General features: G+C 41.9%; 1 protein-coding gene across 4 annotated transcripts in view; it reads left to right on the forward strand.

Annotated features, from left to right (window-relative positions):
- The window catches only part of myo5aa (myosin VAa), a 245,195-nt gene that overhangs the window by 73,752 nt on the left and 143,956 nt on the right, over positions 1 to 27,487 (forward strand). For all 4 annotated transcript variants that reach the window (XM_059952769.1, XM_059952770.1, XM_059952771.1 and 1 more), the window contains exons 2-4: positions 4,458 to 4,568; positions 15,480 to 15,651; positions 19,916 to 20,060. In XM_059952769.1, coding sequence (XP_059808752.1) covers positions 4,458 to 4,568; positions 15,480 to 15,651; positions 19,916 to 20,060 — 428 coding nt within the window. The remainder of the gene's footprint in view (positions 1 to 4,457; positions 4,569 to 15,479; positions 15,652 to 19,915; positions 20,061 to 27,487) is intronic.

The following is a 27,487-nucleotide window of genomic DNA, read 5'->3' on the forward strand; positions in this document are numbered from 1 at the left end:
CTGCGTGGACGTCCTACTTGGTAACCATCTGGCAGGTGGTGACGTGTATTCAGTAGTGAAATTAACAAGCAAGCCTGTAAGTGCAGAGGACCCGCCCATATATTCCAAGATTTATCCCGCATGCGCAATCACTCGCAGCATGTCTAGAAGGGCGGCTGAGAAAGGAGACAGTTTAAATGAGTCCAGGGTTGATTTAGCAGAGATGTTTTTAGCAGCCATGTACCAAGAGGGGTTAGAGGATGGTAAAACGGAGAATAGTGGAGCTAAGGAAAGTAAGGGAGACGAAGCAGATTTAGTGTTGTCAAGGAACGAAATTTTGAACCTGGCTCATAAGATACCCCTAGGTGGACATTTTGGAGTGAGGAAGGGGGTTATAGAGGCACAGAGTAAAGATGAGAAACAGATGGGGCAGTTAGAAGGTCCAGGGTTGGACACTGGTGATTTATATAGCTTAAAACAGCTGTTTGCAGTTGTAGATGTTAAGTATGTTCCCGATGATATGAGAGCAGTCCTAGATGAAAAGGATGCCGCTACCTTGAGGGAGTCTGCTGGGTTAGCAGACGAGGTTGTTTTAACCCACAAGGTTGAGTTTACTCCGGAGGGGAGTTGCCCAGAGAGTAACTGGGAGGATCAGGGAAACTTGGAATTTGAAAAGGGGACTGGTATGGAAAGCCTAGGAGAGGCAGATGTCTCGTTTGCTTGTGTTCAGGATGTGAAGGATGTGGAGTCACAGGGTACTGAACCTAGTATGGAAGCTCAGAAAAAGTCTGAGGTATCTGATTTAGTTGAAAAGGAATGCAATCCTTTTGGGTCAGATAGACTTGGTTCAGTGAAGAAAGGGTTAACCATGGCACTGGGAGAAAGTGAGAATTCTCAGTCACTTGTGTTAAAAGTTAGTGAGGAGATGAAAGCTGGTGATGTGAATATTATTGAAGGGAAAGGGAAAAGTATTGTTCCTAGACATTTGAATAAAGAAAATTTGAAGTCGGGTTTGGTTTCAGAACTGTTAATTAAAGTGAAGGGACCGTTAGCTGAACAGTGGTTTGTTAACAAGGTGCTTGCGAATCAAATACAGTTTGTTTTGGAATTTAAGGATAAACAACTTGGTGATGTTGTTCACGGATGAGATTTGGAGAGGCAGAACTTAAAGTGTTGTTTTGACCAAGAGGGATCACCTGCAGATGTTAAACGAGAAACTAACAGAATTAAAGATCCTGAAGATGAAATTAATGACCTGCTTAAAATTAATGAGTGGTTTGGAAGTTCAGCAAATGGGCTTAGTTTGGAAAACATTGGTGATAAGCTAGCTCATGGGAAAGGAGTCTGTGATGGCCTATTCCACACTGGTGAGCAAGCTAACCACGTAAGAGTTAAGTGGAAAAGAGGCAAGGGTTGACCAAATGCCACTTTGAATAACAGGATCTGGTTTTGCGGGAATTTGATTTTTTTTTTGAACAAAGAATGAATAATAAAGACAACATCATGGAAAATTGAATGTTAAGTTTGAAAGTAAAATAGAGATTAGTATTTGCACAAATTTCTGTAATGTACCACAGTATAATCACACATGTATTGTTTCACACTTTGTAATATACTCCTAAGCTAAGAACACTATCCCTTTAATTCGATATTAAAATATAACATGTAAAGGGGAGTGAGAATATAATTGCTGACTGTTTATCCAGATGTTCATTTGAAAGTGTACTTGTATTATTCTTGTAGTTAAGACCACTTCTGTATTTAGTTAAATTCTGTAATATGCTTTATTAGTTAATTTTCACTCTGGTGAAAATTCCCAGAAGGATGGGGGTGCTATGAGTGATGAACAGACCTGATGGAAATGGGGTGCAGAGTTAACCATTCCCCCCCTCCTGAGAACTACGAACTATTGCTGTTGCTATGCTGCTATTGAGGGAGAAAGAGATAAAGCACAGGCAAGAGCATCTGCTGCAGATAAGAGGGGGAGAGAGATTGTTGATTTACTGTATTTTGACTCTTCCTGGATCATTTACCTTCCACTACAAGGACTTTACTTTGCTCGTTAACATTCCTCAGGAGACAGCAGGAGTGGCCTGATTTGATGGACACGGTCATTCAGAGTTGATGGATAGCTGAGACCCCGTGAGTGCGGATAAAAGACAGGTCTGGAGAGACACCCTTCAGACACGCCAGTGGACACTGACTGAGTGTTGGGAACCCACAGAAAGGTGGGGGCTTCAGAGACCGAATCAGGAGATCGGTCAGTAAAGCTCACAGTGTTACAGCAGGGCCGGTGGGGACTTGTGTGTGTGTCCACTCATGCCAGAGTGACGAGTCCACCACAGAAGAACGATCTAGCTGAAGAACAGAGGGGTCATAACTGAGTGACCACAATGATACGACAGATTAAGAAAGCAACGGAAAGTTTGCCTGCTGTAGCTGTTACCTCTCCAACGATTTCAATACAACAACCATAACTACTTCAGCATTTATGAACTGAACTCTATACTTTCCTATGACAATTCATTTACCCCTAGACATCGATAGAGCTTGTTTTTTTATTGATTATTATTATTATTCCTACACTTTTAGGTTTATTACTGCTAACTTGTTTTATATGTATATTTGCATTTTTGATACGGTATTGTGTAGTTTACTAATAAACAGCTTTAGTTTTGGTACCACCAGACTCCAACGGATTCTTCTTTCTCTGCTGGTCAGAAAACCAGTTATGGGGTACATAACACCATCTAGCAGGCGGTTCAGAGGCCTTGGGTCCTACACCACCAGGCTCAGGAACCGTTATTACCCTTCAACCATCAGGCTACTGAACCATTGTGGATAATTTCATTTACCACCACTCTGAACTGAGTGTACAGCCTTGGACACCACAACTTGCGTTCTCAGTGTTTTTTTTGTTTGTACAGTTGGTCTTTTGTGCATTGGTTGTTTGTCAGTCTTTGTTTATAGTTTTTTTTTTGAAATAAATTTTACTGCATTTCTTTATTTTCTGGAAATGCCTGCAAGAAAAATATCTCAAGGTAGTTTATGAAAACATACTCTGCATACATTGGAAATAAGTTTATTCCGACTTTTAACCTTGCGGCAGTTTTGCAGATAGCATTTTTATAACAGAATCTTTTTAATGTCACTGTTCTCATTACCCACAGTTGTAAGGCTGAACCCAAATTCTCCTTAGCGGAGCCAAGTATAAATGTGAGGAGAGCTGGTTCTACTTTTATGGCTAAAAGACCAACATACTGAGGGTTTCTTTTCACACACTGTTCCACTTGTAAAGATCAGAGTTGCCTGGTTTTTAATTCAAGATTTTTTTTCATGCCATTTTTGCAAACTTTGATGTTCCATAGTTTAGGGCTTAAAGTGTTAAACTTGAATCGTCATCATGCTTTACAAAAGGTTGTAATGTTTTTAGAAGCATTTCCTGTCTGCTTTCAATATTGCGGAAAGTTGTTCTTCAAGTTGTTTTTAACTTAAAACACAGATGATCCACACAATATTTTATGCAGTCAAAGCTGTAAGTGTATTGGGAAGTTCAACAGTATTTTTTTAAACAAGCGGGTATTCAGTTACCTACTCATCACTTACTGGTGTGATGTGAATCACCTCCATTTGCAATCAGTGTCTACTTCATTAGGTACAGCAGGGACTAATAAAGCAGCCACTGAGTGTATTTCTGTATGCCTGTGGTCTTCTGCTGCTGTAGCCCATCCACCTTAAAGAGTGTTGTGCATTCAGAGATGCTCTGCTACACATCACAGTTGTAACACGTGGTTATTTGAGTTACTGCTGTCTTCCTGTCAGCTTGAACCAGGAAGCCATTCTCCTCTGACCTCTCTCATTAACAAGGCGTTTTCACTCACAGAACTGCTGCTCACTGGATTTTTTTTTTTGCTTTTCGCACCATCTTTTGTACACTTTGGGGACTTGTGTGTGAAAATCCCAAGAGATCGGCAATTTTTGAAATACTCAAACCTCCCCGTCTGGCACCAATAATCATTCCGTGGTCAAAATCATTTAGATCACATTTCTTCTGCATTTGGATATTTGGTTTGAATAACAACTGAACCTTTTGACCCTGTCTGTATGCTTTTATGCATTCGGTTGCTGCCACATGATTGGGCGATTAGGTATTTGCATTAACAGGCAGGTGTGATATCTAAAGTGGCTACTGAATGCATGTTACATTGCAGTGCTGCAAATTGTACCAGCAAAGTTGCCATTAAAATGCAGAAGGCAGTATATGAACTGTGGGAAATGAGCTACTTGTAGAGGGTGCTATCAAAATAGCCAGGTAAGTTGGTGCTTAGATAATTATTTGTAGGTGTTAATGTGCCAGCCCACATGAAGTTGGGCTCTTGTAGAACTGAGGCCACTTAATATCCTATTTAATGGATCTACAGAGTCTCTTCACTTTAACCCGTTCTCATTCTGCTCCCCCCCCCCCTTGTGTTTTGCAGTTTGCCAGGGTATGGATCCCTGACTCAGTGGATGTCTGGAAATCTGCGGAGCTGCTCAAAGACTACAAGCCGGGAGACACAGTGCTTCATCTGAAATCTGAAGATGACCAGGTAAATTGGAGGGGGAGCGAGAGAGGGCAGGTGTTACAGTACACCCACAAGAGAGTCCACAGGTGCTAAAATCTTGAGCAACAGACACAAAATGCTGGAGGAGCTCAGCATGTCAAGCCATATCTACGGAGGGGAATAACAGTCAGCATTTCGGGCTGAGACCCTCCATTGGGACTGGACAAGGAAGTGGACAGAAGCCCGAATAAGAGAGTGGGGGCAGGGGAGGAGTACAAGCTGGCAGGAGATAGGTGAGACCAGGTGAGAGGGGAAGTCCATGGAAGAAAGGGAAGGAGGAGACCCAGAGGGATGTGATGGGAACATGAGGAAAAGAGATGGGTAAGAGGGTAACCAAAATGGGGAAATGTAAAGAGAGGAAGAAGGAAGGGGAGAAACCTACCACGTTGGAGAAATCACACTCGCACAGATAAATACCAGGGAGGAGAGTAGTGGGCAAGGGATTCATGAAAAGAATGATTCGGTGTGAAAAGTGGAGGGGGGGGGGGAGGGACAGACGTACTTATTGGAGGATCCGTCAGAGATGGCTGAAATTATAGAGCATGACGAGCTGGATATGGAAGCTTGTGAGATGGTAGGTAAGGGCACGGGAGTTCTATCCCTGTTACGATGACCGAAGGATGGGGTGAGGGGAGGAGATGCAGGTGAAGGCAGCTTGATGGTGTTGGAAGGAAAACCCCATATCACAAGTACAATGTTTGATATCTGGACTGTTCACGGTGACAGAGGAATTCGTTTATCCTTCCTGTACCAGACTGCCTCATTTGCAAGCTAGCAGAAATGAATTTATTTTTATATATAACATGATCATCATTCCTAGTATAGACCACACATTACTCTCTACCCAGTACCCACCCTTGACCCTGTCCAACCATCGTGCAATAGGATGTAACCTGATAAAAGGTCCTTTTATGGATTTTGAGAATCTGAGTTTCTGTGAGGCTATGCCAACCCAATAAAATTTGCCCAGAATATGCCAATCCAGACATTTAAACTCATGTTCAATATCATACTCATCAAATTTTTGCAGTCTTATAAACTTGTTTTATGAGAAGAAAATGTGCTTACAAAGTTAGCCACTCTGGATTATGACAATTCCACTAATTGTCTTTTCAAATTCCCAATTGTGCTGAGCATCTCAATTTTCTATTCTTTCAAGTGTGTAAAAACAGAATAACCTGGATTAGACTCTGACTAAAAATCCAGGTGTTTATAAAGTACACCAGGTTGGTGTATAGTGAAGATCTTGTTAATAGACAGGAGTGTGGGGGTATAATTATATTCCAAGATTCTACCCTTTTGTGCTATTTTGTGGAAAATTTTGCTTGTGATGATGCAATTGAGTTTGAGTGTAAACATGAACAAACCATCACTTCAGAAAAATGAGTACAATTTGTACTAGGACTTCTGATTGGTCCAAAACTTCAAGTTTTACCACATTTTCCACATTTTTACAATTCTCTAACCTAGGGGGTTACTGGCTTAGACAATTTACAACCTATGCAAAATGCTGGTGGAACTCAGCAGGTCAGGCATCATCTATAGAAAAGAACAAACAGTTGACATCTTGAGCTGAGACCCTTCATCAGGACTAAAAATGTTCCTCCAGCTTTTTGTATTTGTTGCTGAGGACTTCCAGCATCTGCAGAATCTCTTGTGTTTATAATTTACAACTCAAGAATCAGAATAACCCTTGCTCAAGGATTTTCGCCTGTGCATTTGAGGACAAGTCCTTCAATGGTTGGTGTTATCTGGCCTCAAAACTGGAGTATTGGTTTTGGTCATAAACAGAGAAACAGGCCCAGCTGATGTTTTTACATTTAGCCAGTGGAATTAGAAACTTAAAGAATTCATTCCAATCGATGTCAATTCGGAATCATCAAATGTTTTCGATTTCCTTGGCAGATTATTTTTCTGTAAATTTGCATCATTTATGCTCTGGGTCTTGTCAAAACTGATCAGAGAAGGTTTTAGAAAAGCTGCTTATGGTTATTTATAAACTCAAATGTTGTCAAACTGCTGCGCTTACCCTATCAGAAAGAAGCACTATTCCCTCCTGAAGTAAAAGACTTGCCAGAGATGTAATGTTGTGATCCTTATCACTCAAGTAAGGGGAGCCTGGAAGGGAATGGCAGAGGACCTTATTCAAATCCTCTGGAATTTCCCAAAAGAAGAATCCCTGCTAAGTAGCAATTTTTATAAAGTGACCATAACCATGGGCAGGAAGTACAGAAGCCTTGGGTCCTACACCACCAGGTTTAGGAACAGTTATTATCCTACAACCAAAGGGCTTCTGAACTTCGCACACCACAATTCTGAACAGATTCTATGATCCCAGACTCACTTTCAGGGACGTTTTACAGCTCATATACTCAGTACTATTCTTATCTATTCAGAGATGCAGCACGGAATAGGGCGTATCAGCCCAACGAGCTGTACTGCCCAGCAACCCAACTATTTAATACTAGCCTAATCACAGGACAGTTTACAATGACCAATTACGTCTTCGTTATGTAAGAGGAAACCAAAGCATCCTATGGAAACCCATGCAGTTAAATGGGGGGAACATACAAACTCCTTACAGATGGAGCTGGAATTGAACTCCAAACTCCAGAAATGCCCCAAGCTGTAATAGCGACATGTTAACTGCTATGCTATATATTAGTAGTTTATCAGTTTTTCATAAATTCTATTGTATTTCTTTTCTCCTGTAAATGCTTGCAAGAAAATGTATCTCAAGATAGTATATGATGACATATAATACTTTGATAGCAAAGTTACTTTGAACTTTGACACTTTTTGACTAAACCTCTTAAAAATGTCATCAGGTTTTATGTGAAGAATATTTTGAGTCTGATAAAGAGGAATTGTTTAAAAGCTTTAATCCACTCTTGCCACCTGTGTAATTTGGAAAGTTTTACATTCTGTCTAATGATTGTGGTTTTTGTGGATTCAATATTTCAGTAATATTGTAAATTTATTGTTTGATTAAGCATACATAATGCATTAAGGGTAATATGGAAAAGTTCATGAATGGCATATGTATCATGCCACTAGGTGATAGGAGTGCGCCTTGCTAAATGTAAAAGTGAAGTTTGTGCACATTTCTTGTGCTCCCCTGCTTTTCTTTTAATTAGTTTCATGTTTTGAGGTCACAAAACATAACACAGTTGCGACAAAGAAGTTTTAAATGAACCTGAATGACCACCTACCCTGTTGAAGCGTGGCGAGACATTCAAATTCCTAAAAAAGCGCAGTGAGACATTTGAATTTGGCAAAAAAAGTAAAACTTGCTTGTTTCTTTGCAAGAGGAAAAGAAGAACATTCAAGTAAAAAAAAAGTGCAGTACTTGTCTCTTCAGAAAAGAAGACAGATGATCGAATTAGAGAAAAAGGATGAAATGTATGGGTTCATAAGCAGTAAATACCATGTAAGAGTAATTATAAATAAAAAGAAAAGCAGAAATGGCTGGCTTATATTGGAAAGATAGATGCATTTGATTCCCCAAGAGATAACTAATTGATGTATCCTGAGCAAATTGTGCAGTATTTTAAAGCAAATGATCTAGCCAATGAAAAGCAAGTGTTAGTTTTGCTGAGTACATTGGTTTAAAGGCATACAGTTTGCTTAGAGGTTTGACTGCTCCAAGTAAACCAGCCGAAATGAGCTTTGCTAGGATCTTTAAAGTAATGCAGTAACATTTAGAACTGAAATTATTGTTGGTTGCAGAACAACTTCAGGTTTCATAAGCAGAATCAAAAGGAAGAGGAGTACATTTCAGTGTACGTGGCTAAATTGAAGAGACTGTCTTAGCATTGTCAGTTTGGTAACAGGCTTAATGAGGCACTGAGAGGTTGTTTAGTTTGAGGAATCTTACAAGAAAACAATCAAAAACAGCTCCTAACTGAAGCATAGCTCACATATAAAAGAGCAGTTGAAATCACTGTTTCAATGGAAATCACAGACAGTGATGCAATTAAGCTGCAGCCAGGAATGAAAGTAGCATGAACATGATTATAGCGTCTAAACAGAAATCAACTTGGCGAAACAGTTTGTGTTACTGTTGTGGCAGGGGCTCACATGCACCAAATAAATGCAGAAGCTTACAGAAAATGCAGCACTATAGGTCACATGCAAAGTACATGTTGGGCAGACAAAAATAAATGGATGGCACAGAGAAGAGAAAAAGATAAAAAGTTAAGTTGCAGTTTCAAAAAGAGTATTAATCTGCATGCTGTTTATGACAAATCTGGTAATGATGAGAGTGACACAGCACTGGTAGCCTTGACATTTACAATGTGAAAACTAACAATAGCCATCAATATGGCTTACACCAGAAGTGAACGGCAAATGAATTAAAATGGAATACGACATTATTTCAGCTGTTTCAGTCATTCAATTAAAGTGTTTGAACAGCATTTCAAAGGTACTGAACTGAAGCCTGCAGATATCCAACTAAGAACTTGTACCGGAGAAAAGATGATTCCTGTGGGAGTGACATGTGTAATAATGAAATACAACAACCAACAATCTACATCGGGTTTTATGTAGTACAAGACAGGAGAGGCAGCATTGTGGAGATGTGATTGGCTCCGACTGCTACAACTTGATGGGCAATCCATCCGCTATTTGCAAGCCACATCTCTGGCAATAGAGTCAACTGAAAGCAAATTAAGAAAGGTACTGGATGATGCCATAGCAGTATTTAAGAATGGTATTGGAAAACTCAAATAGTCAAATAGTGTTTAATGAAAATGCCACACCCAAGTTTTACGAAGCCTCTTTGATTCCTTCTGCCATCTGTGATAAAGTGGCCAGTGGGCTATATCTTAAGGAGACTGAAAGGGAATTCTTTCCAAGTGTAACCCCCTGGGTCGCCTCAGGCTCGCTCAGCTCGCTTCCGTCTAGGGGGAGCAGCCTTCGGCCCCGCCAAACTGAATAATGAGCCTATGTGGATGCTGTGTGATGACCCCACCCTGCCAAATAACAGACAGTACACCATGTGATTAAATGACTACATTTTATAGTTAATACTAGAACTAAGTGATTAATAACGATATAGTGTATATGAAGGAAAAGAAAATAAGGAAAAGCCACCAAACTTATCAAAGTCCAAACCACTTCATGCACAACCGTTGGAGCTCAATTAACAAAGTCTTCTGGCCACCATTCGATCCCCTCAAACTTCCTTGACTCGTAGCTCAGGACCACCCGAAGTGATCAACTAAGCACCCCCGGCACATTGGTCTTCATCTCCTCTCCTCGCCGAAAATCCTGGCCTCGGACCCCCACTTGGGGTCCATTCCATCGCCCAGCTTACAGCATCGCGTCCTTGCTCTCTCACCCCCTCGCACTGACTCCCCAAAAGCCCGCTGACACTAGCTTACAGACTCGGAAGAGGGAATAGCTTCCATCCCAATTGGTTAATAAATGAATACAATTCTCATTATCAGTAATTCTAAACCCAAACAAGCTGCGAGAGAAAGCATTTATCATAATAAAGAAGCATTCCTACTTTTAACAAAACAAAGAAGCCATTTTGTTTAACATACGCAGTAACAAAGAAAAAGAAGAAACCCCCGTACACAAGGTTGAGTGGAGCCCCTGGGCAATGCCATTTGTCCAGTGCAAAGAAGAATGGTTCTATCTGGATCTGTGGTGATTTTAAGATTGCCATCAACACAGTAAGTCAAACCCTTTGCCCAGGTTGGAGGGTATCAGAGCGTTAGTTCTTTAAACCAAGTATCAGTTACTGTACCTACATGATTGATCCAGAAGAATTACACAAGTGTGCTGAGAAATTTCAAGCAGAGTTAGATGCCCAAGGTCAAAGGATGTGTCACAGTTGTGGTCCTTTTTGGGATTTGTCAATTACTGTAACAGCTTCCTGCCAAACCAGGCGACTGTGCTCCACCCCATGAACTCATTATTACAGATTGGGAAGAAATGGGCAATGGACAAAGCAGCTTTCCAAAAGACAAAGGAAATGGTGATGTCAAAAACTGTGCTGGCACATTATCATCCAACTCATTCAGTGATACCTTGCCTTATGGTGTAGGTGTAGCTATCATACATGTTAGGAATGATGGAAGTGAATGCCTCAATGGAAATACCTGGAAAAATTTACAAAAGAGGAGACTGCTCTTGATGTATTCTCCCTAAAGCAAATTGAAAGTCTCCCTATTACTGCAGAGACGATCCAAAGGGAAATCGGAAAAGACCCAACACTATGTTAGGTCCCATGGTCACCCAAAATGACCTGAATGTGCATCAGAAATTCAGGATCCCCCATTTTTGCTAGAACTATGATGAACTTGCCTTTGACAGGGGTTACCTTGTGTGTGGGTTGAGCGTTATTATACCATCCAAGCTGAGAGCTGAAGTGTTGGAGGAGCTACATGCTGTTCATCTAGGCCTGGTCAAAGTGAAACCGTTGGCTTGAAGCTTTGTCTGGTGGCCTGGGATAGACCAGCAGATTGAGCAGCTTGCCATGCACTGTTTGGGATATGAACATGTCTAGAAGATGCCAAGAGCAGTGCCTCTCCATCCTTATGAATATTGCCCTGGCAGAGGTTTCATGTGGATTTTGCTGGGCCATTCATGGGCACAAATTTCCTGGTAGCAGTGGATGCAGCTACAAAGTGGCCAGAAATGTTCCCAATAGCCTCCACTACAGTCTCACACAATGTTAATGTGTTGAGAAGCATCTTCTCAAGGGCTGGTGTTCCAGAACACTTGGTTAGTGACAATTGACCACAACTTGTCACAGAACACTTCCAGTCATTCCTGAAAATGAATGGGATAAGGCATATTACATCTGCACAGTGCTACCCAGCTATAAATTGGTAGATGGAAAGGTTCGTCCAGAGACTGGAGAACACACTGCGAACAATGTCAGCAGAACGCGCTGCAGTGACACTGAACCAGAAGCTCTCCAATTTCCTCCTTGCAGATCGCAATGCAGCATGCCACAACCAGCAACTCACCAGCTGTACTACTCCTGGGCCCCCTTGCGCTCAAGCTGGGATCTACTCAAACTCGGTTTCAGAAGGAGTACGCAGGACAAACAGCTATGACAAATTGAGAGCTCCTCAAACAAGGAGGTTCGACACTTCACTCCTGTAAGGAACTACAGAGGTGGTCAAAAGAGGGCACTTTGCAAAGATTAAGGGCAGAACTGGACACAGACACGCATGCACACACACACATACTTGACTAGAGAGCAATATATTTATGCATTTGAATTGAGGTGCACTCAGTATCGAACTGGAGTTTATAACTAAGTAGGCAGTTGTGTATTTAATACTTCAGTAATATTTGAGTAATATTGTGAATATAATGTTTAAATATTCTTTGTTTACATAATGCATTGTGCACCCTATGTAAAAGTGTGTGAATGGTATATGTCATCATGCCACCACGTCAGAAGCTAAAATTAAAAACGAAGCTTTCAGGCTCCCTTGTTTTTCTCTCAATTAGTTTTATGTTTTGGAGTTACAGAACATAATGGGAGTGAAGTTAATTGCATTCTTTTTTGCTTGGAGAGGGCAGGTTTCTGGATTACAAGCTTCTGCAGTTCTGAAATGCTCTCTGTTTCTGCTTGTACTAGAATAACTTTGCACTTGCAACATTGCTGAGTGTTCCTGCCAGTTTGGTGCTGTCGTGGTTAGAATAAGAATCAGGTTTATTATCACTGACATATGTTGTGAAATTTGTTGTTTTGCAGCAAGACATTAAAAAAGATACTGTAAGTTACTGTAATATATTAAGGTTAATTGTGCAAAATGAGAGCAAAATCATCAGGCAGTGTTCATGGACCATTCAGAAATCTGATTGTAGAGGGGAAGAAGCTGTACCGAAAAGGTACAGGAACAGCTTCAGCCTCATGTACCTCCCTAGTGGTAGTAATGAGGAGAGGGCTTATCCTAATTGGTGAAGTTCCCCAATGATCGATGTTGCCTTCTTGATCCACCACCTTTTAACGATGGCATCGATAATGTGAAGCTTTACCTCCATGATTGTGCCTACAACCTTCCGCAGCTATTTTATCGGTCCTATGCCTTGGAGCCTCGATACCAGTTGTGATGCAGCCAGTCAGGATATTCTCGAGGGTACATCTTCAGAAGCATACTAATCTTTGGTGACACACCAAGTCTTCTCAAACCATTAATGAAGTCTCGCTGTTGGCATGCTGCCTTGGTGGTTGCATCAATGTGTTTGGCTGAGGATAGTTTCTCTGAGATGTTTGATGCCCAGGAATCTAACTTGGCAATGCTTCCATTTCACTTAAAAGCAGCTAGATTTTCCAACCAGCCTGGCTCTGCACAGATCATATCAGAACAGTCACTTCCTCACTGATCTTGCTGCTTCCCATAACCCCAGCTCTTCTGTTTCTAATCCCTTTAATTCAGTAGCGGTGTGGTAATCTATTTATGTCTGTAACAAAGGGCGCTGTTTGTTGAATGCTTTGTGTAAATATTAGAAGCTAACGTCGGGCCCAGAGATGTAACTGGAGTTCATGTAGAAGCACTCCAGCCTGAAGGGCGGGGGTTCACATCCCAGTGAGGGAGACCTGAGCACACAGATGTCACGCCTCTCCTGAGGGAGGGTTGCGCGGCCTTTCAGGTGAGGCATTGAATTGAAGCTCCATTTGCTCCTACGGATCAGAGGGCTGCTGCCTCAGGCCTCCAAGGTGCCAGGTTCAATCCTGAGCTTGGAGTTTGCATATTCTCTCCAAAGGTGAGCTGATGGGTTAACTGGCCACTGCAAAATAACACAAGTCAATGGCAAAAGAGTCGAAATGTGAAGTTGGTGGGCATGTGAGAAGGAACCGGCTTCAGGGTTGCAGGAGATAAGATGAGGGCATTAGGATTGCATGCAGATAGCAGGACTCAATGGGCTGAATAGCCTCATGCTGTGTTCTGGTAAGTATGTTTGTGTGAATGATCTGAGGGTATTACTTCAAAGGTGAATATGGGAGATACCATTGGAATCGAGGCCAATATTTGTTTTCTGTCAACATTACAGAAAGCGTATCACACGATAGTGTTATTTTTTACAGATGTTTACTGTATGTGCGGAAGCTGTTCTGACTTACAATAATGTTAACCTACTTCCTTTCTGCTTATTGGGGGTTTAATCCTCCCAGTAGGGAGGGAATCTCAAGCTTCTCATGTAAATTTGTTCGTCTACTTCTTTCCCGTGTTTTCTAAACAAGGCTAAGCACAGCTCTGATGCCATATTTAATTTAGCTGACTGTCGTTTTAAAGGTGATGACCAAACAGTATAAAGGAGGGAGATTGAAAATCTGGCTGAGTGGCACCACAAACTCCTTTCACTTAATGTCAACAAGACCACAGAGAAGATTATTGACATCAGGAGGAGGAAACCAGAGGTCCATGAGCCAGTCGTCATCAGGGGATCAATGGTGGAGAGGGTCAACAACTTTAAATTTGTTGGTGTTATCATTTCAGACAATCTGTCCAGCACATAAATGCCATTGCAAGGAAAGCACAGCAAAGCCTCTGCTTTCTTGGAAGTTTTTGAAGATCAGTATGTCATCTAAAACTTTGGCAAACATCTACTGATGTGCGGTGGAGAGTGTACTGACTGATTGCATCATGGCCTGGTATTGAGACACTCATACCCTTGAACGGAAAAGCCTATAAAAAGTAGTGAATGCAGCCAAGTTCATCATGGATAAAGCCCTCCCTACCATTGGGTATCGCGCCACGGAAACTGGCATAAAAACCAGCCTGATGAGCCTGTAAGACTCGGGACAGACTTTAACTTAGCTACCATCGGGTACATCGACATGGAGCTCTGTTGCAGGAAACCAGCACCACCATCCAGGCTGCCATCAGAAGCCTCAGGAACCACACCACCAGGTTCAGGAAAACTTATTATCCCTAAACCATCAGGTTCTTGAAACCGAGGGGCTAACTTCACTTACCCCATCACTGAACTGTTCCCACAATCTGTGGACTCATTTTCAAGGACTCTTCATCTCAAGTCCTCAATATTTTTTATTCACAATTATTGTTATCTTTTATTTTTTCTTTCAATTTGTATTCATATATTTTGTTATTTTTCCATCCTATTGGGTGTGACCTTTCATTGATTCTATTGTGTTTCTTGTACTTACTGTGAATGCCTACAAGAAAATGAATCTCAGGGTTGTATATGGTGATGTATATGTACTTTGACGATAAATTTACTTTCAATTTTGAACTTTAATTAAATAACCTCTCGTTGAAATTTTCTCTTCCTTGTTGCTCTACTTTCCTGGATAAACATCAAACCCTGAGGAGGTGACAGTTCATTGCCCTGTCAGAGATGGTGGTGTTACTGTAATGCTGCACTTGAGCATCTCCATTTATTTGGCCCACCCTATACACATTGCTGCGACTGGCAACTTCTGTAGGTTCACTTGCATGCAGTCAAAAGGATCAGTCCTGCTTTTGGCTTGTGAGCTCAGTTCCACTGGGGATGTCACACTGCTCTCCTCTTTCCATTCCCCCAACCCATCCCACTCCCAGGCATACGCTCCTTGCCTTTCACTTACACCCCACCCCCCTCTCCCAACTTCATAGAAACAAGGGTTGAAATAGGACCCAATTTATTTCCACCCATTTTGCACTCAAACGTGAGATCCCTACCAAAGTGTGCGATTACGAACAGATAATGTAATTTCACACTCCACTGGTGCATGCAATACCTGAATTCTTCCAAGATAACTCATTGCTTTCTAGAAAATCTCTATAAAGTAATGTATTTTGAGTGGGAACTCCAGACAGCGTGGACCAGATGTGTAGAACTATTGTGGGAATCCAAAATATGCTAGCTCCGTTGAGATCTTTGGAACTCTGCCATTACTTTTATCTTCCCTCATTACAGGAAACGCAATATAGAATTGATCCAAAAACCAAGGAGCTTCCACCTCTACGGAACCCCGATATACTTGTGGGCGAAAATGACCTCACAGCGCTCAGTTACCTCCACGAGCCCGCAGTTCTGCACAACCTCAAAGTGCGCTTCATGGACTCCAAGCTCATCTACACGTATTGTGGTAAGTGAGCTGGTATTCTGCTCTCACGATGATGGTGGTGACCAGGAGTGATTTGATTTAAATTGGGTAGGTCAGTAATTGTGCCATAATTTTAAGTAATTTGTGACTGGGCTGTTTTCAGCGTTGTGGTCATTGGCTTTCTGTTGGGTGTTGTGCTGTCTTCTGTCCAGTGGAATGGGCCGTCGTATCATGTGTTGAAATTTTAACCTAACTGCTAAAAGAAGAACTAATTTCTTGTTGTTAGTAATGAGAAATTCTAGTATTTGAAGCTCACCACAGGAAATCTTTACATTTTTGTACTAGGCCTGGTTCTATTTTAGGGAACTGAACTATTCACTTATAGGTGTCATCTCTTCATTCTGTTTTAGTTGAAGCAACATTCTCATCTTCTGCAGAGGTATTAAACATGTCATAATTGTTATAGATTAAATCGTGACTGTTGTGGGAGGGTAGCTGAAATGTGATATGATTGAACCTGAAGACGTCCTCCAAAAGATTCCTTCTTTATGCTGAATATGTGTTGCTTTGAATTGGTCATCCTCTATTAAATAAATAGGGCCAGGCAGCACCTATAGAAAAATGTACGGTCAACGATTCAGGCTGATACGTCGACTGTACTTTGTTCCCATAGATGCTGCCTGGCCTGCTGAGTTCCTCCAGCATTTTTGTATGTTGCTCCGATTTCCAGCATCTGCAGATTTTCTCTTGTTTGTGTTAAAATAAATAAGTTGTCTTATATGGGAATTACCAGCTGTAGACTCTTTTTCCATTGCTGAATTCCACTATATGCTATAGATTACCAACTTCCGGTAGGATGGTGGCGGCTTCTATAGGGTTAATCAAAGGTGCTGTTGTCTCTTTTTAAATATTTTTTACGATTGCAAGATGCTGCTGGACATTAAGGACTTGAGATACTGAAGGTCAACCCTGTCAGTGAGTTACTTGTTGGTGGAGACAGTGAGGGAGCTGCACTTGGTGCAGACGTTGATGCTCCCTACGACAGAGGGGCACTGGTACGCAAAGGAGGTGTGCAGTCTAACAGCGAATGATCATCTTAGTCACTTTTCTTGGGATCTCAAGACCCTGTTGGACATTAGTGGTGTGGAATGTTTCAAGTCCAGTTCACTAGTTTGTTAGCGGATGGTGGGGGAGCTGCAGGTCTCAGTTCTAACCAGGACTAGGCCTCAAACCGCAGTGTTGCCTGCTTGCCAGGGGGAAGAGCTGGAGTTGGGTGCTCCACTGGAGTGCCGGAGGTGACGTGCATGGCAACCACGCAGGACTCCGCGCTGCACCCCTCTGTTTGCTATGCAGAAAACAAGCTATATTGTGTTCGACTGCAGGTTGTTCCAACATTCATGGACTTGGGGACTTGGACTATATTTTTTCTTAGTGTGACTATTTTACTGCTGTCTTGATTGTGCTACATGTACCTTGTGTTGTGTATGACTGTTGGCACTGTGTTTTGCACCTCGGCCCCAGAGAAGCGCTGTTTCATTTGGCTGTAGTCATAGATATTCATATATGGTTCAATGACAATTAAACTGGAATTTGATTAGTTTTCCAACACGTAGACCTCCAGTGGGTTAAATTTACTTCCACTACAGAATCCATTCTAATCGAGCATCTCCCTGAGTAAAACAATTTTAAATGCCGTGTTCAACTAACATTGCTGAGTTCTCTTGTTTGTAATAATTATGTTAGCCTAAGGTCTCAGCTCACTCTCGCTTATGAATGGCTGGTATCTATTTCCATTGAATTACAGTGCCAAATCCCTCCAAGGCACGAGTTCCCAACTTGGAGTCTACGGACCCTTCAGTTACCGGGAGGGGTCTATGAGAAAAAATAGATGGGAGCCCCTGCTTTAAGGGAACTCCTCCTGTTCCCCCCACCCCACCCAACACCTCAAGCACCCAAGGGCAGCAACAACTCAAGGATCTCATTGTGTTACATCACAGATAGTTGATACTGATATATTCTGATCTTTTTTTTCTCTGAATGCATTTTCAGCTGAGAAAAGATGTCTCACCTCAATTTTAAGGAAGTATGAATTATTTAAAAGAAGCATTGATTGTGGATTACAAATCCTTTGTAATCTGACAATGTGGATGTCTTGAATTTTCACTGGCCTTCTGCAAAGTCAGTGCTGTAAACGTACCAGTGACTCACTGAATGCTGGAGTTTGTCTCAGATCCCACTAACACCAGGCACAACTGACTGAAGAAAATACAAAGTAGTTACCCATAAACTGTTGAGATCCTTGTCTCGAGAAAGCTTATGTTCCTCTACCAGAGCAGGTGAGATTATTGGTTGAGAGAGATGAGCTACAGGTGCACTCAAAGGGATCGCTTGCCATCGTGGAGAACTGTTTACATTCGGGGATAGTTTTGTGAATGGTCGGAAGAGATCTGAGTCATTCATTTCTAGGTGGAGTTCTTTTACAGGAAGATTTGCCGAATGCTCTGATACCAAACTTCTAACATTTCCCCCTCACAATAATTAATGTACTAATTTTAAAACCTGTAAATAAATGATCCATGACTATTGTGAAGTTTACTTGAGTCATAATTAGGTCACGGTCCTAGAGCAATGCAGAACACCACTATTGAGCCTATCTAAGGCTGAAGTAAATATTTGAGGAGTGAGAAAATTGAAGGGGTGTTGAGTGGACATGAGGACTACTAGTGGCTTTAATGAACAGCAGAGCAGACTTAGTAGAGAACTCATAACCCCTGTTTGCTGCATTCCATTGCTGGGAAGTTAGAATTCATTTCGAATATGAGGTATTGATTTTCTGAACAGAGATTGAACTTGCCTGATTCTTTTAAGCTTGGTGTTGTCACTTCTGAAGATGTCCAAATATATTATGATCTGAGGTGTTTTGTGGATTCAGACAAAGGTGACAGGGCTGTTATCTCGGTTAAAGAGAAAAGCCTGCACAAATTTCCAATTATAACTGCTGCAGGATCTTGACTTGAAGCATTAACGATCTGTTTGCTTCCAGTCTACTGAGTTTTTCTAGTAGTTTGCTCTTTGCTCTATATTATGATATCTGGAGTCTTAATTTTGTATTTCCATGCTTGTACTCAAGTAAGCTTGAAATTAGAATGGCCTTCAATTCTGTTCCTAACTTTGTACCCTATATCCATGGCAAAATTGATCTTGCTCCCAATTTGTTTTAAGAAAATAAAATAGGAGCAGGAGTTGGCTACTCACCCCATCAAGATCTACCCCCATTCAACAGGACCTCGTCCCTTTATCAGTGACGGATACACAATGTCTTCAATTGTCCGATCTTTCAAGAATGTATCAACCTCCTCTTTAACTGGCACTAACAAACTTGCCTCCACCACAATCTGGGATAGCGTGCTCCAGCGATTTGCTACTTCTGCAAGAAGTTGTTCTTGCACATCTGTTTTAAATGACTGGCCCCTGATCTGGTATCACGAGATCTGCGATTTTTCTCACCAAGTGGAAACATTTCAACATCTGTACTGTCATGCCCCCTTGTGTTCTTGAGTATTTCAAATAAGAACATTCCTCGTTCTTCTAAATTCCCAAGTCAGCCTTTCAAGCATATTTTAATCGTTGAACTGTGGTATTACATTCCAGTAAGTTTTCCACTGAAAAAGAATGAAGAGGCAGAAGCAGGAGTAGGTCATTGTCTCCGTGTGCCTGCTCCTCCACCAGTTAATAATATTATGTTTGATTTTTTTTTTACCTCAGCTCCATTTTCGTGGAATAAGGGTTTTGATGTGAATATTTAGATTTCTTTGCCTTCTCACCCCCAAGAGGACCACAACCTTGTCCTAGGGTTTGGAGGCCTGCGTGCCTCAATGACCCGGAGAGCTACATTGGCTGGAGTCAGGGCCTTGTGCTTTGGTATTGGTAGACCCATACAAACAGGTCAAAGGGTAGAGGCCAGACTAAGAGTGGTCCACTGGTCCTCCAAGATCGGGGGATAACAACCCTGACTGGTCAGCAAAAAAATTATTACAGGAACAACAATGAAGGATCCTTCTTTTTCGGTGTGTGATTGTCCGAGACAGAGAACCTTCATTGCTGTCCTAAATGCCAGCCATGTAACAAGACAGTAAGTTTGTCCTCCTGCAAATAATGACTCTGAATAACTTATGCACATTGTGGAGACGGGAAATTTATGCTGGTTCTATTTGTTCATTGGTGAGTAATTAATTTTATAAAAAGCCATCAGGATTTTATCTTCTGTATTACGATGCTTAAGCATGGAATTTTTCCTACTTTCTAGGTATTGTTTTGGTGGCCATCAATCCATATGAGCAGTTGCCTATCTATGGGGAGGATATCATCAATGCCTATAGCGGACAGAACATGGGAGATATGGACCCTCATATCTTCGCCGTTGCTGAGGAGGCTTACAAGCAGATGGCCAGGTTGGTGCCTTGATTCATTCAGCTTCAAGTGCTTTTGAACTTTCTTATCATTTATATATTCAGCAAGTGATCTAAGATTTAAAGAAAAAAAACTACAAATATGTTAATCTATCAATGATTAAATATTCTTTCAGGATATTTTAAAATTTTAGCTTTTTTTTAGAGAATTGTGCCTATCTTGACCGGAGAGTGTCCTAAACATGCTTTGTTTACAGCGAGACTACCATTATGAATTGTAAAGGGAGTGTTGAATTTTTTTTCTGCATGGGGTACTTCTTAAATATCATTTTTGTTCTCTTTATCTCAACATTCAAAAGAACCAAGAAAAAGCTTGATGGGATGAATTTGGAAACTGTTTGGAATTTATTGCAAGGATGAAGCAGGAAAAAACCAACAGCGTGCTTTAAAAATAAAATGCTCAGGCAATCGTGTGTCTGAGGCTCCAGTCAAGGAGATGAGAATTAGGCCAGTGGTTATTGATAATTGCGTGATTTTGTGAAACAGTGAGCCATGTGTGAGGTTAGCCGTTCCCACCAGTTGCCACCATTTTATTAACCAGGGCAGAGCAGGGTAAAGGGACAGTTGAGTGCTTCAGATGGATGGTTTTGATGTCAGTCTGTCAGGTGATATGGAAAGACAGGATCATTATGGGCTAGTGCTTCGCTTGGTGGTGGGGTACATACTGACCCACTGATTTCACTGGGTGTTAAGCAAATGGACGATCACTGTTGTGGAACTCCAAAACTGAAGATTTATTTAAAATTTGTTAATGTTCTTGGAGGAGGGTGGGGATTTTTTTGACAAAGTTATGGAATTGTGTAGAAACAGGCTCTTGGGAACACTATGTTCGTGCTGACCATCGTACCTGTTTATACTTAATTCATTTATTCAAACTTGTACCATAACCTTCTAAGCTGTGACGATTCAAGTTGCTTGCCTCTTTTTGGTGCAGATGACTTGCCACTGCATTGAAACCAAACAACAGTCATCCATGGACTGTTACTTCCTTATTACTTCCTTATTTAATTGCTCCAGTATTGGTACCAGATGGTTTCCCCTGTAGCTGAAAGGTATCACATTCTAGGTGCTGGCATTCTAGCTGAACATTTCAGAGGAGCTTCCTTAACCACAGGGGGCTATTCAGCTGTTTTGCCAGAAAGATGCTCTTGGCCTACACTGGGCAACAGAGGAGCTCAGTGAAGAAGAAGAAGAAGAAAGCCCTTAGCTCTGAGTGGAGTCAGTAGGCTTTTTAGCAGGCTTTCTTGCTTTCACAAGGCCGAATTTGCTAGCTCGACGCTCAACCCAGCACGGATGGAAAGCGTGCAAGGCAGCCAGCTGGATTCGAACTCGGGAGCCTTCGCTCTGAAGTCCACCGCTGATGCCACTATGCCACCAGCTGGCCAGAGGAGCTCAGTGCTAATCACCTATTGTATTGCTGCAGATGCTGGTAATCTGAAGTAAAACCTGAGCGTATTGCTCAGTAGGTTCTTTTTAATCACACTCTAATCGGTTGAGTAATTCCTGCATTACATTATTTTCACATGTTGAGCATTGACTATCAAACAGCAGAATTTGTTGCAGCATTTTGCTTTGTTTTTTGGGGGGTGGGGGTAATCTTCATGTCACTGGTAAGATCAACATATATTGCCCGTTCTTTATTCTCCTTGAGAGGGCAGTGGTGAGGCAGAGCCTTGAATTTGAAGCCTCAAGATTGAAGCCCTTCGCTTGGACCAGCGTCCGAGGGTTCAGGGCCACGGTCTGGAGGTTGGAGACCACCTCTATGCATGTGGGTGGCTGTGGTGGGAAAGGGGTTTGCGTTTGTTGTTTTCGTTGGCAGCATGTTGTCCCGCTGAACCTTGCAGACATGCCACTTTATCTGTTTATTCAGAGATACTGCGTGGAACAGGTCCTTCTGGCCCAACGAGCCACACTGCCCGGCAACCGACCTGTTTTACCCTAGCCTAATCATAGGAAAACTTACAATGACCAAATAACCTACTAATTGGTACATCTTTGGACTGTAGGAAGAAAGGGGAGCACCTGGAGGAAACCTACACACACATGGGAAGAATGTACGGGTGCCAGAATGTGTGGGAAACTTGTCTGCTGTCCCCAGTGCATTGGTTCAGAGGGCGTATGCGATCTCAAGAGGCTGGATAGACTTGGGCTGTTTCCTCTGTGGCGGCAGAGGCTGTGGGGAGATCTGCTGGAGGTTTACAAGATTATGAGGGGGTAGGTAGAGTGGGCAGAGAATATCTGTTTCCCCGGGTTGAAGTGTCTAATACCAGAGGGCGTGCTTTGAAGGTGGGGTTTGGGGGAGGAGGTAGGGACAAGGGGGATGTGAGGGGTAAGCTTTTTTCTCAGATTCATGGATGCTTGGAGTGCACTGCCTGGTATAGTGGTAGAGACACGTACATTAGAGGCTTTTAAAAGAAGTTTGGACATGCACTTGGATGTAAGGAAGGTGAGGGGATATGGACAAGGTGGAGGTAGGAGGGATTAATGTTTGGGTGCTTTTGATTTGCTTTTCAGCCGGTTTGACACATCATTGTATGCCTAATGGGCTGCTCCTATGCTGTACTGAACTACGTTCATCCTCAGATTGTATTGGTTGTTAACGCAAAGGACACAGTTCACTGTGTGTTTCGATGTACATGTGATTAATAAGTTAATTTAAACTGTAGTGATCTTGCTGGTGGAGATGTTGCCTGGTGCTGTTGCAGGGAGAGAGTGTGGGTGGTGAACTACATATACCTGTCTGGACACGCCCCCTGCTGACTGCTCCTGTGGCTCCTCCCACAGACCCCAGTATAAAGGCGATTGAGGCCTGAGCCCGGCCCTCAGTCTCCAGGATGTAGTATGGTGGTCACTCACTGCTTGTTCCTTCTTCCAGTCAATAAAAGCCGATATCTCGCCTTTACGTCTCAGAGTGAGTTATTGATGGTGCATCAGTGTGTCAGGAAGTTTTATCTGGAGTCAGAAGAAAGGGTAAGATTAAAAAAAGAGGAAGTTATCGTAAGAGATAAGATGGGAAAGATCTGCTAAGTGTAGAGTTAATTTCCACTTAAGTACGCTGATAGATTCTGTCTCTGGAACTGGAATTGGTTAATCATTGTCACATGTACCAAGATAACCGATAGAGCTGTCCATGCAGGTAATTTGAAAACATAAGCACTTTGAAGTAGTACGGGAAAAGCAATAACAGAATGCGGAATATTCAGTTACAGGTGCAGAGAGAGTGCAGTGGAGGTAGATAATAACATGTAAGAGCCATGGCAATCACAAGAGGTCCGTTCACTGGTCTGATAAAATGCTATCCTTGAACTTTATGGTATGTTTTTTTTTATCCAAGTTTTTCTATCTTCTGCCCAGTGGAAATGGGTGGAGTGACAACGTCTGTCCTGCCGAAGGGTCTAGGCCAGAAATGTCGAAGGTACTTCTTTCCATTGATGCTGCCTAGTCTGTTGAGTTCCTCCAGCATTTTATCTGTGTTACTTATAGAATTTCTAGGGTGGGATTTATTTTAGAGTTTTGGCTGTTTTTCCAAGGTAGCAAGGAGTATAGCCTCCCCTGCATGGTGTTCCCGATGGACTGATCTGTGACCGAGCTCTGCAATTTCTTGTGGCCTTGGGCTGAGCAGTTACTACACCAAGATTGGTGCACTGATAAAAATTGGTGAGGTTATTGGGGCATGCTGAATTCCCATAGCCTCTGAGGAAGTCGAGGTACTAATGTGCTTTATTGGACTTAGCATGATATGGTTGACCAGAACAAGCTATTGATGATGTTAACACCGAGCAACTTGAAGCTCTCAAAGGTCTCATAATTACTTCTCCACGTGTAATGATCTGATCTGTATAAACAGTATGCAAGACAAGCTCTTTACTGTATCTTGGTGCATGTGACAATAATAAAGCCAATACCAATTTAAGATTTTCTTACCACCTTCGTTCCACTACTAATGTACTGTATTAACTTTTATAATATAAATAATTGCTTCAAGCAACAGTTTAATGAAAACTAATGAGCATCAAAATACATACATTAATAAGCACTGATTTCAGAAATAAAATTCAAATTCTATCAACGCTAATGATACTAGATAAACCCAGCATGTATAAAGTTCAAGGTACATTTATTAACAAAGTGAGTATGTCATATACAACCTTGGGATTAATTTTGTTGCAACACCCACAGGAAAATAAAGAAATACAATAGAATCTATGAAAATCCATTCATAACAAAGGCAGAGTCCTTGAAAGTGAGTCTACAGTCAGTTGAATGCTATGGGGCAACAACTGTTCTGAAACATGGTGTGGGACCCAAGTCTCCTGCATCTCCTGCCCAAAAGTAGAAGCGAGAAGAGAGGGGGACAGGTCAAATGTAGGTAGGTGGGACGAGCTCAAGGTGGGGATCGTGGCTGGTACGGAGTACTGGAGCTGTACACCAGTTCATTTTCCGCTCTTGGTCATAGCCACTTTAACCTGGCTTGATGCCCACGCTGGCACTTCTCTCTTCTGGCGACGGTCGTAGCTCCATTCCTGAGAATCCTTCAAGTTTATGGAATCCTTCAGGAGATGTTAAAATGGCTGTTGATTATTTCTTAAGTTACAGACATTTCTCCCCCATTTTAGCCCCTTTAAAAAATACCAAGAAAGGTGACATGCATCACTTTTCTGAGGCCATCAATGCACTCGTGGCAACAGGACCCACAGAGATCTCCCATCATCTTCAACTGTAGCATCTTCCCTTCTTGGGAATTTTCAGCTCCCATAGAATAATCAGCTCATGGGATTCCTACACACTGAAAAGCTTGATATTTGGCAAGAGTCTAGAAGCAGTTACAGTGGAGATAGAATATAAGACTTTACTAGCAGGATCCTGCCTAGATTATGGGGCATGTGCTATAAGTAGAGGTCAGACAAACTTTGTTCTCTCTCAAGATGCAAAGGCTAATGGGAGACCAGATATAAGTTTGTAAATTGACAGTTATAGGTAAAGAGGTGTTATTTCTTCCTCAGGGTCAAAATGTCTTAATACTACAGAGCATGCATTAAAGGTGAGTAGAGTTTAGTTCAAAAGAGATGCAGGGCAAGGATTTTTTTAAAAGAAAGTGGTGAATGCACTGCCAAAGGTGGTGGTGGAGACAAATACAATAGGGGCATTTAAGAGGTTCTTGGATAGGTACATGAATGTGCAGAGAATGAAGGGATGTTCTCATTGTGTTGCTAGAAGAGATCAGTTTAGTGAAGCATTCAATTATAAGTTTAATTAGTTTGGCATGACACTGCAGATTGAAGGGGCTGTTTCTGTTCTGAGTCAAGGATGGCAAGGTTTGGTTTTGGGCCTGGGAAGGTCTTGAACTGGCATATGCCGCACATTTAGTGGACTCTTTAAAGAAGTTTCCACAGGCAGTAAGGTTCTTGCTCAGCATCCTTCTCCAGATGTCATCCTTGTTGTTGACAGGCACAGGTTTGGTGACCGAGGGATTCCCAGATAGAGCTGATGCTGCTTTTTTAGGTTAGGCGGGGAGAGAATTGACTGTGTTTAAACTTTTCAGCTTGTCTTCATTTCAGTATATGAATTGGGGTTTAAGAGACCACACTTTACACTTTGAGAGGTGAAATGTCCATTGAAATTTTTCTCACCTCATCTTCAGATGGCTTTTAAATAGGCTGTAGTTAAAATTATGCATTCTTTAAAGTATATATGGACTTCTGAATTAGTAATAGGAATACTCCACTCAGCTTTTACAGTCTGATCTATTAACAATCACTCATAATGTTTTGCCCATGCTTGTCTAGGATATATTGATCTGTTTTTAAAAATATTCAGAGACTCTGCTTCCAACTGCCTTTGAGCAAGAGAGTTCCGAAGATTCGTAACATGTTCAGAAAGTTTTCCCTCATCTGTCTTAATGAGCACCCCTTCAAAGTGATCCGAAGTTGTAGATTATCAGTCAGAAGGAAACAGCTTGTTAAGTTCCCTGAGGATTTTGCCTGTTTCAATCATGTCCCTTCTTGCACTTATTTAGAAGTTTAGCCCTTCTAAACTACAGCAGTTGAGTCTAAATTCTCCTCCTAAACCAGCCCTGCCCTTCCATAAATCAATCTTCTCTGAACAGTTTCCAACCTTTAGCAGGATCAGTGAGCGCATATCCTTTATACAGTTCCCTCCTCTTAAAAACAGACCATCGTTAGTTTCTGTTGTATGTTCTTGACATTAGCACAATCAACCATATTAGGTGGCCTTTCCCGAACTTTCAAGGACGACTACAGTGCTAGTTTTCCACTGTGGTGGTCGTCATCCAGTGCATATCATAGAAAATGGAGCAGTACAGCACAGGGACAGACCCGTCAGCCCACAGTGTGGTGCCAAACCAATTAAATTAGTAATCGAACAACTGACTAATCTCTTCGGCCTACACGATCCCCATAACCTTCCATTTTCCTCAAGTTCCTGTGCCCGTCTAAATGTCTTGCAAACATCTCTATAATGCTTTTGCTTAGTCAGGGCATTGCAGGTACCCCCCCCCCCCCCCCCGCCACGCTTTGTGTGTTTAAAAGGAAAACAAACAAACCTTGCTGCTTACATCTTTTCTGAAATTGCCCCCTCTTAGCTTAAATGCATGCCCGCTGGTATTAAGAATTTCAGTCTTTGGAAAGGAGATGTTGTCTTTCTGAATTATGCCTCTCATAATTTTGTAAACCTCTATCAGATCTCCCGTCAGCCTCCACCACTCTGAAGAAAACAACCCAGTTTGTCCACCCTTTTGTTATACCACATGCTCTCGAATCCACGCAAGATCCTGGTAAGCCTCTTGTGTGCCCTGTCCAAAGTCTCGTCATTCTTCCTGTAATGTGGTGACACGAACTGTATTGAATACTCCAGAAGCTGCCTCACTGGAGATTTACAAAGCTGCAACGTAACTTCCTGACTTTTAAACTCAATGCCTTAACTAATAAAGGCAAATGTGCTAAATGCCTTCTAAACACCCTGTCAACCTGTGTTACTGCTTTCAGGGTAGCTTTGAACTTGGACCTCAAGATCTATCTGCTCCTTAACAGTCCTAAGGGTCTTGCCCTTAATGGTGTACAGTCAGTTTACATTTGGCCGACCAAGATGTAACATTTCACTTTTTGACCATTTCTCTGCCCATTCTTGCAACTGATCTAAATCCCGTTGTATTCTTTGCCAGTCTTCTGCTCTATCCACAACACCACCAATCTTCGTATCATCTGCAAACTTACTAACCCGCCCCTCTACATTTCCATCCAGGTCATTTATATACATCATTCACAGCAGATGTCCCAGTATAAATCCATGCTGAATCACAAATCTCCCGCTAGAATAAGACCCTGTGACCAATATCCTCTGACTTTTATGGGCAAGCCAGTTTTGAATCCAAATAGCCAATTCGCCATGGA

This window comes from Hypanus sabinus, chromosome 28 (genome assembly GCF_030144855.1).
Source record: "Hypanus sabinus isolate sHypSab1 chromosome 28, sHypSab1.hap1, whole genome shotgun sequence".
Taxonomy (NCBI): Eukaryota; Metazoa; Chordata; class Chondrichthyes; order Myliobatiformes; family Dasyatidae; genus Hypanus; species Hypanus sabinus.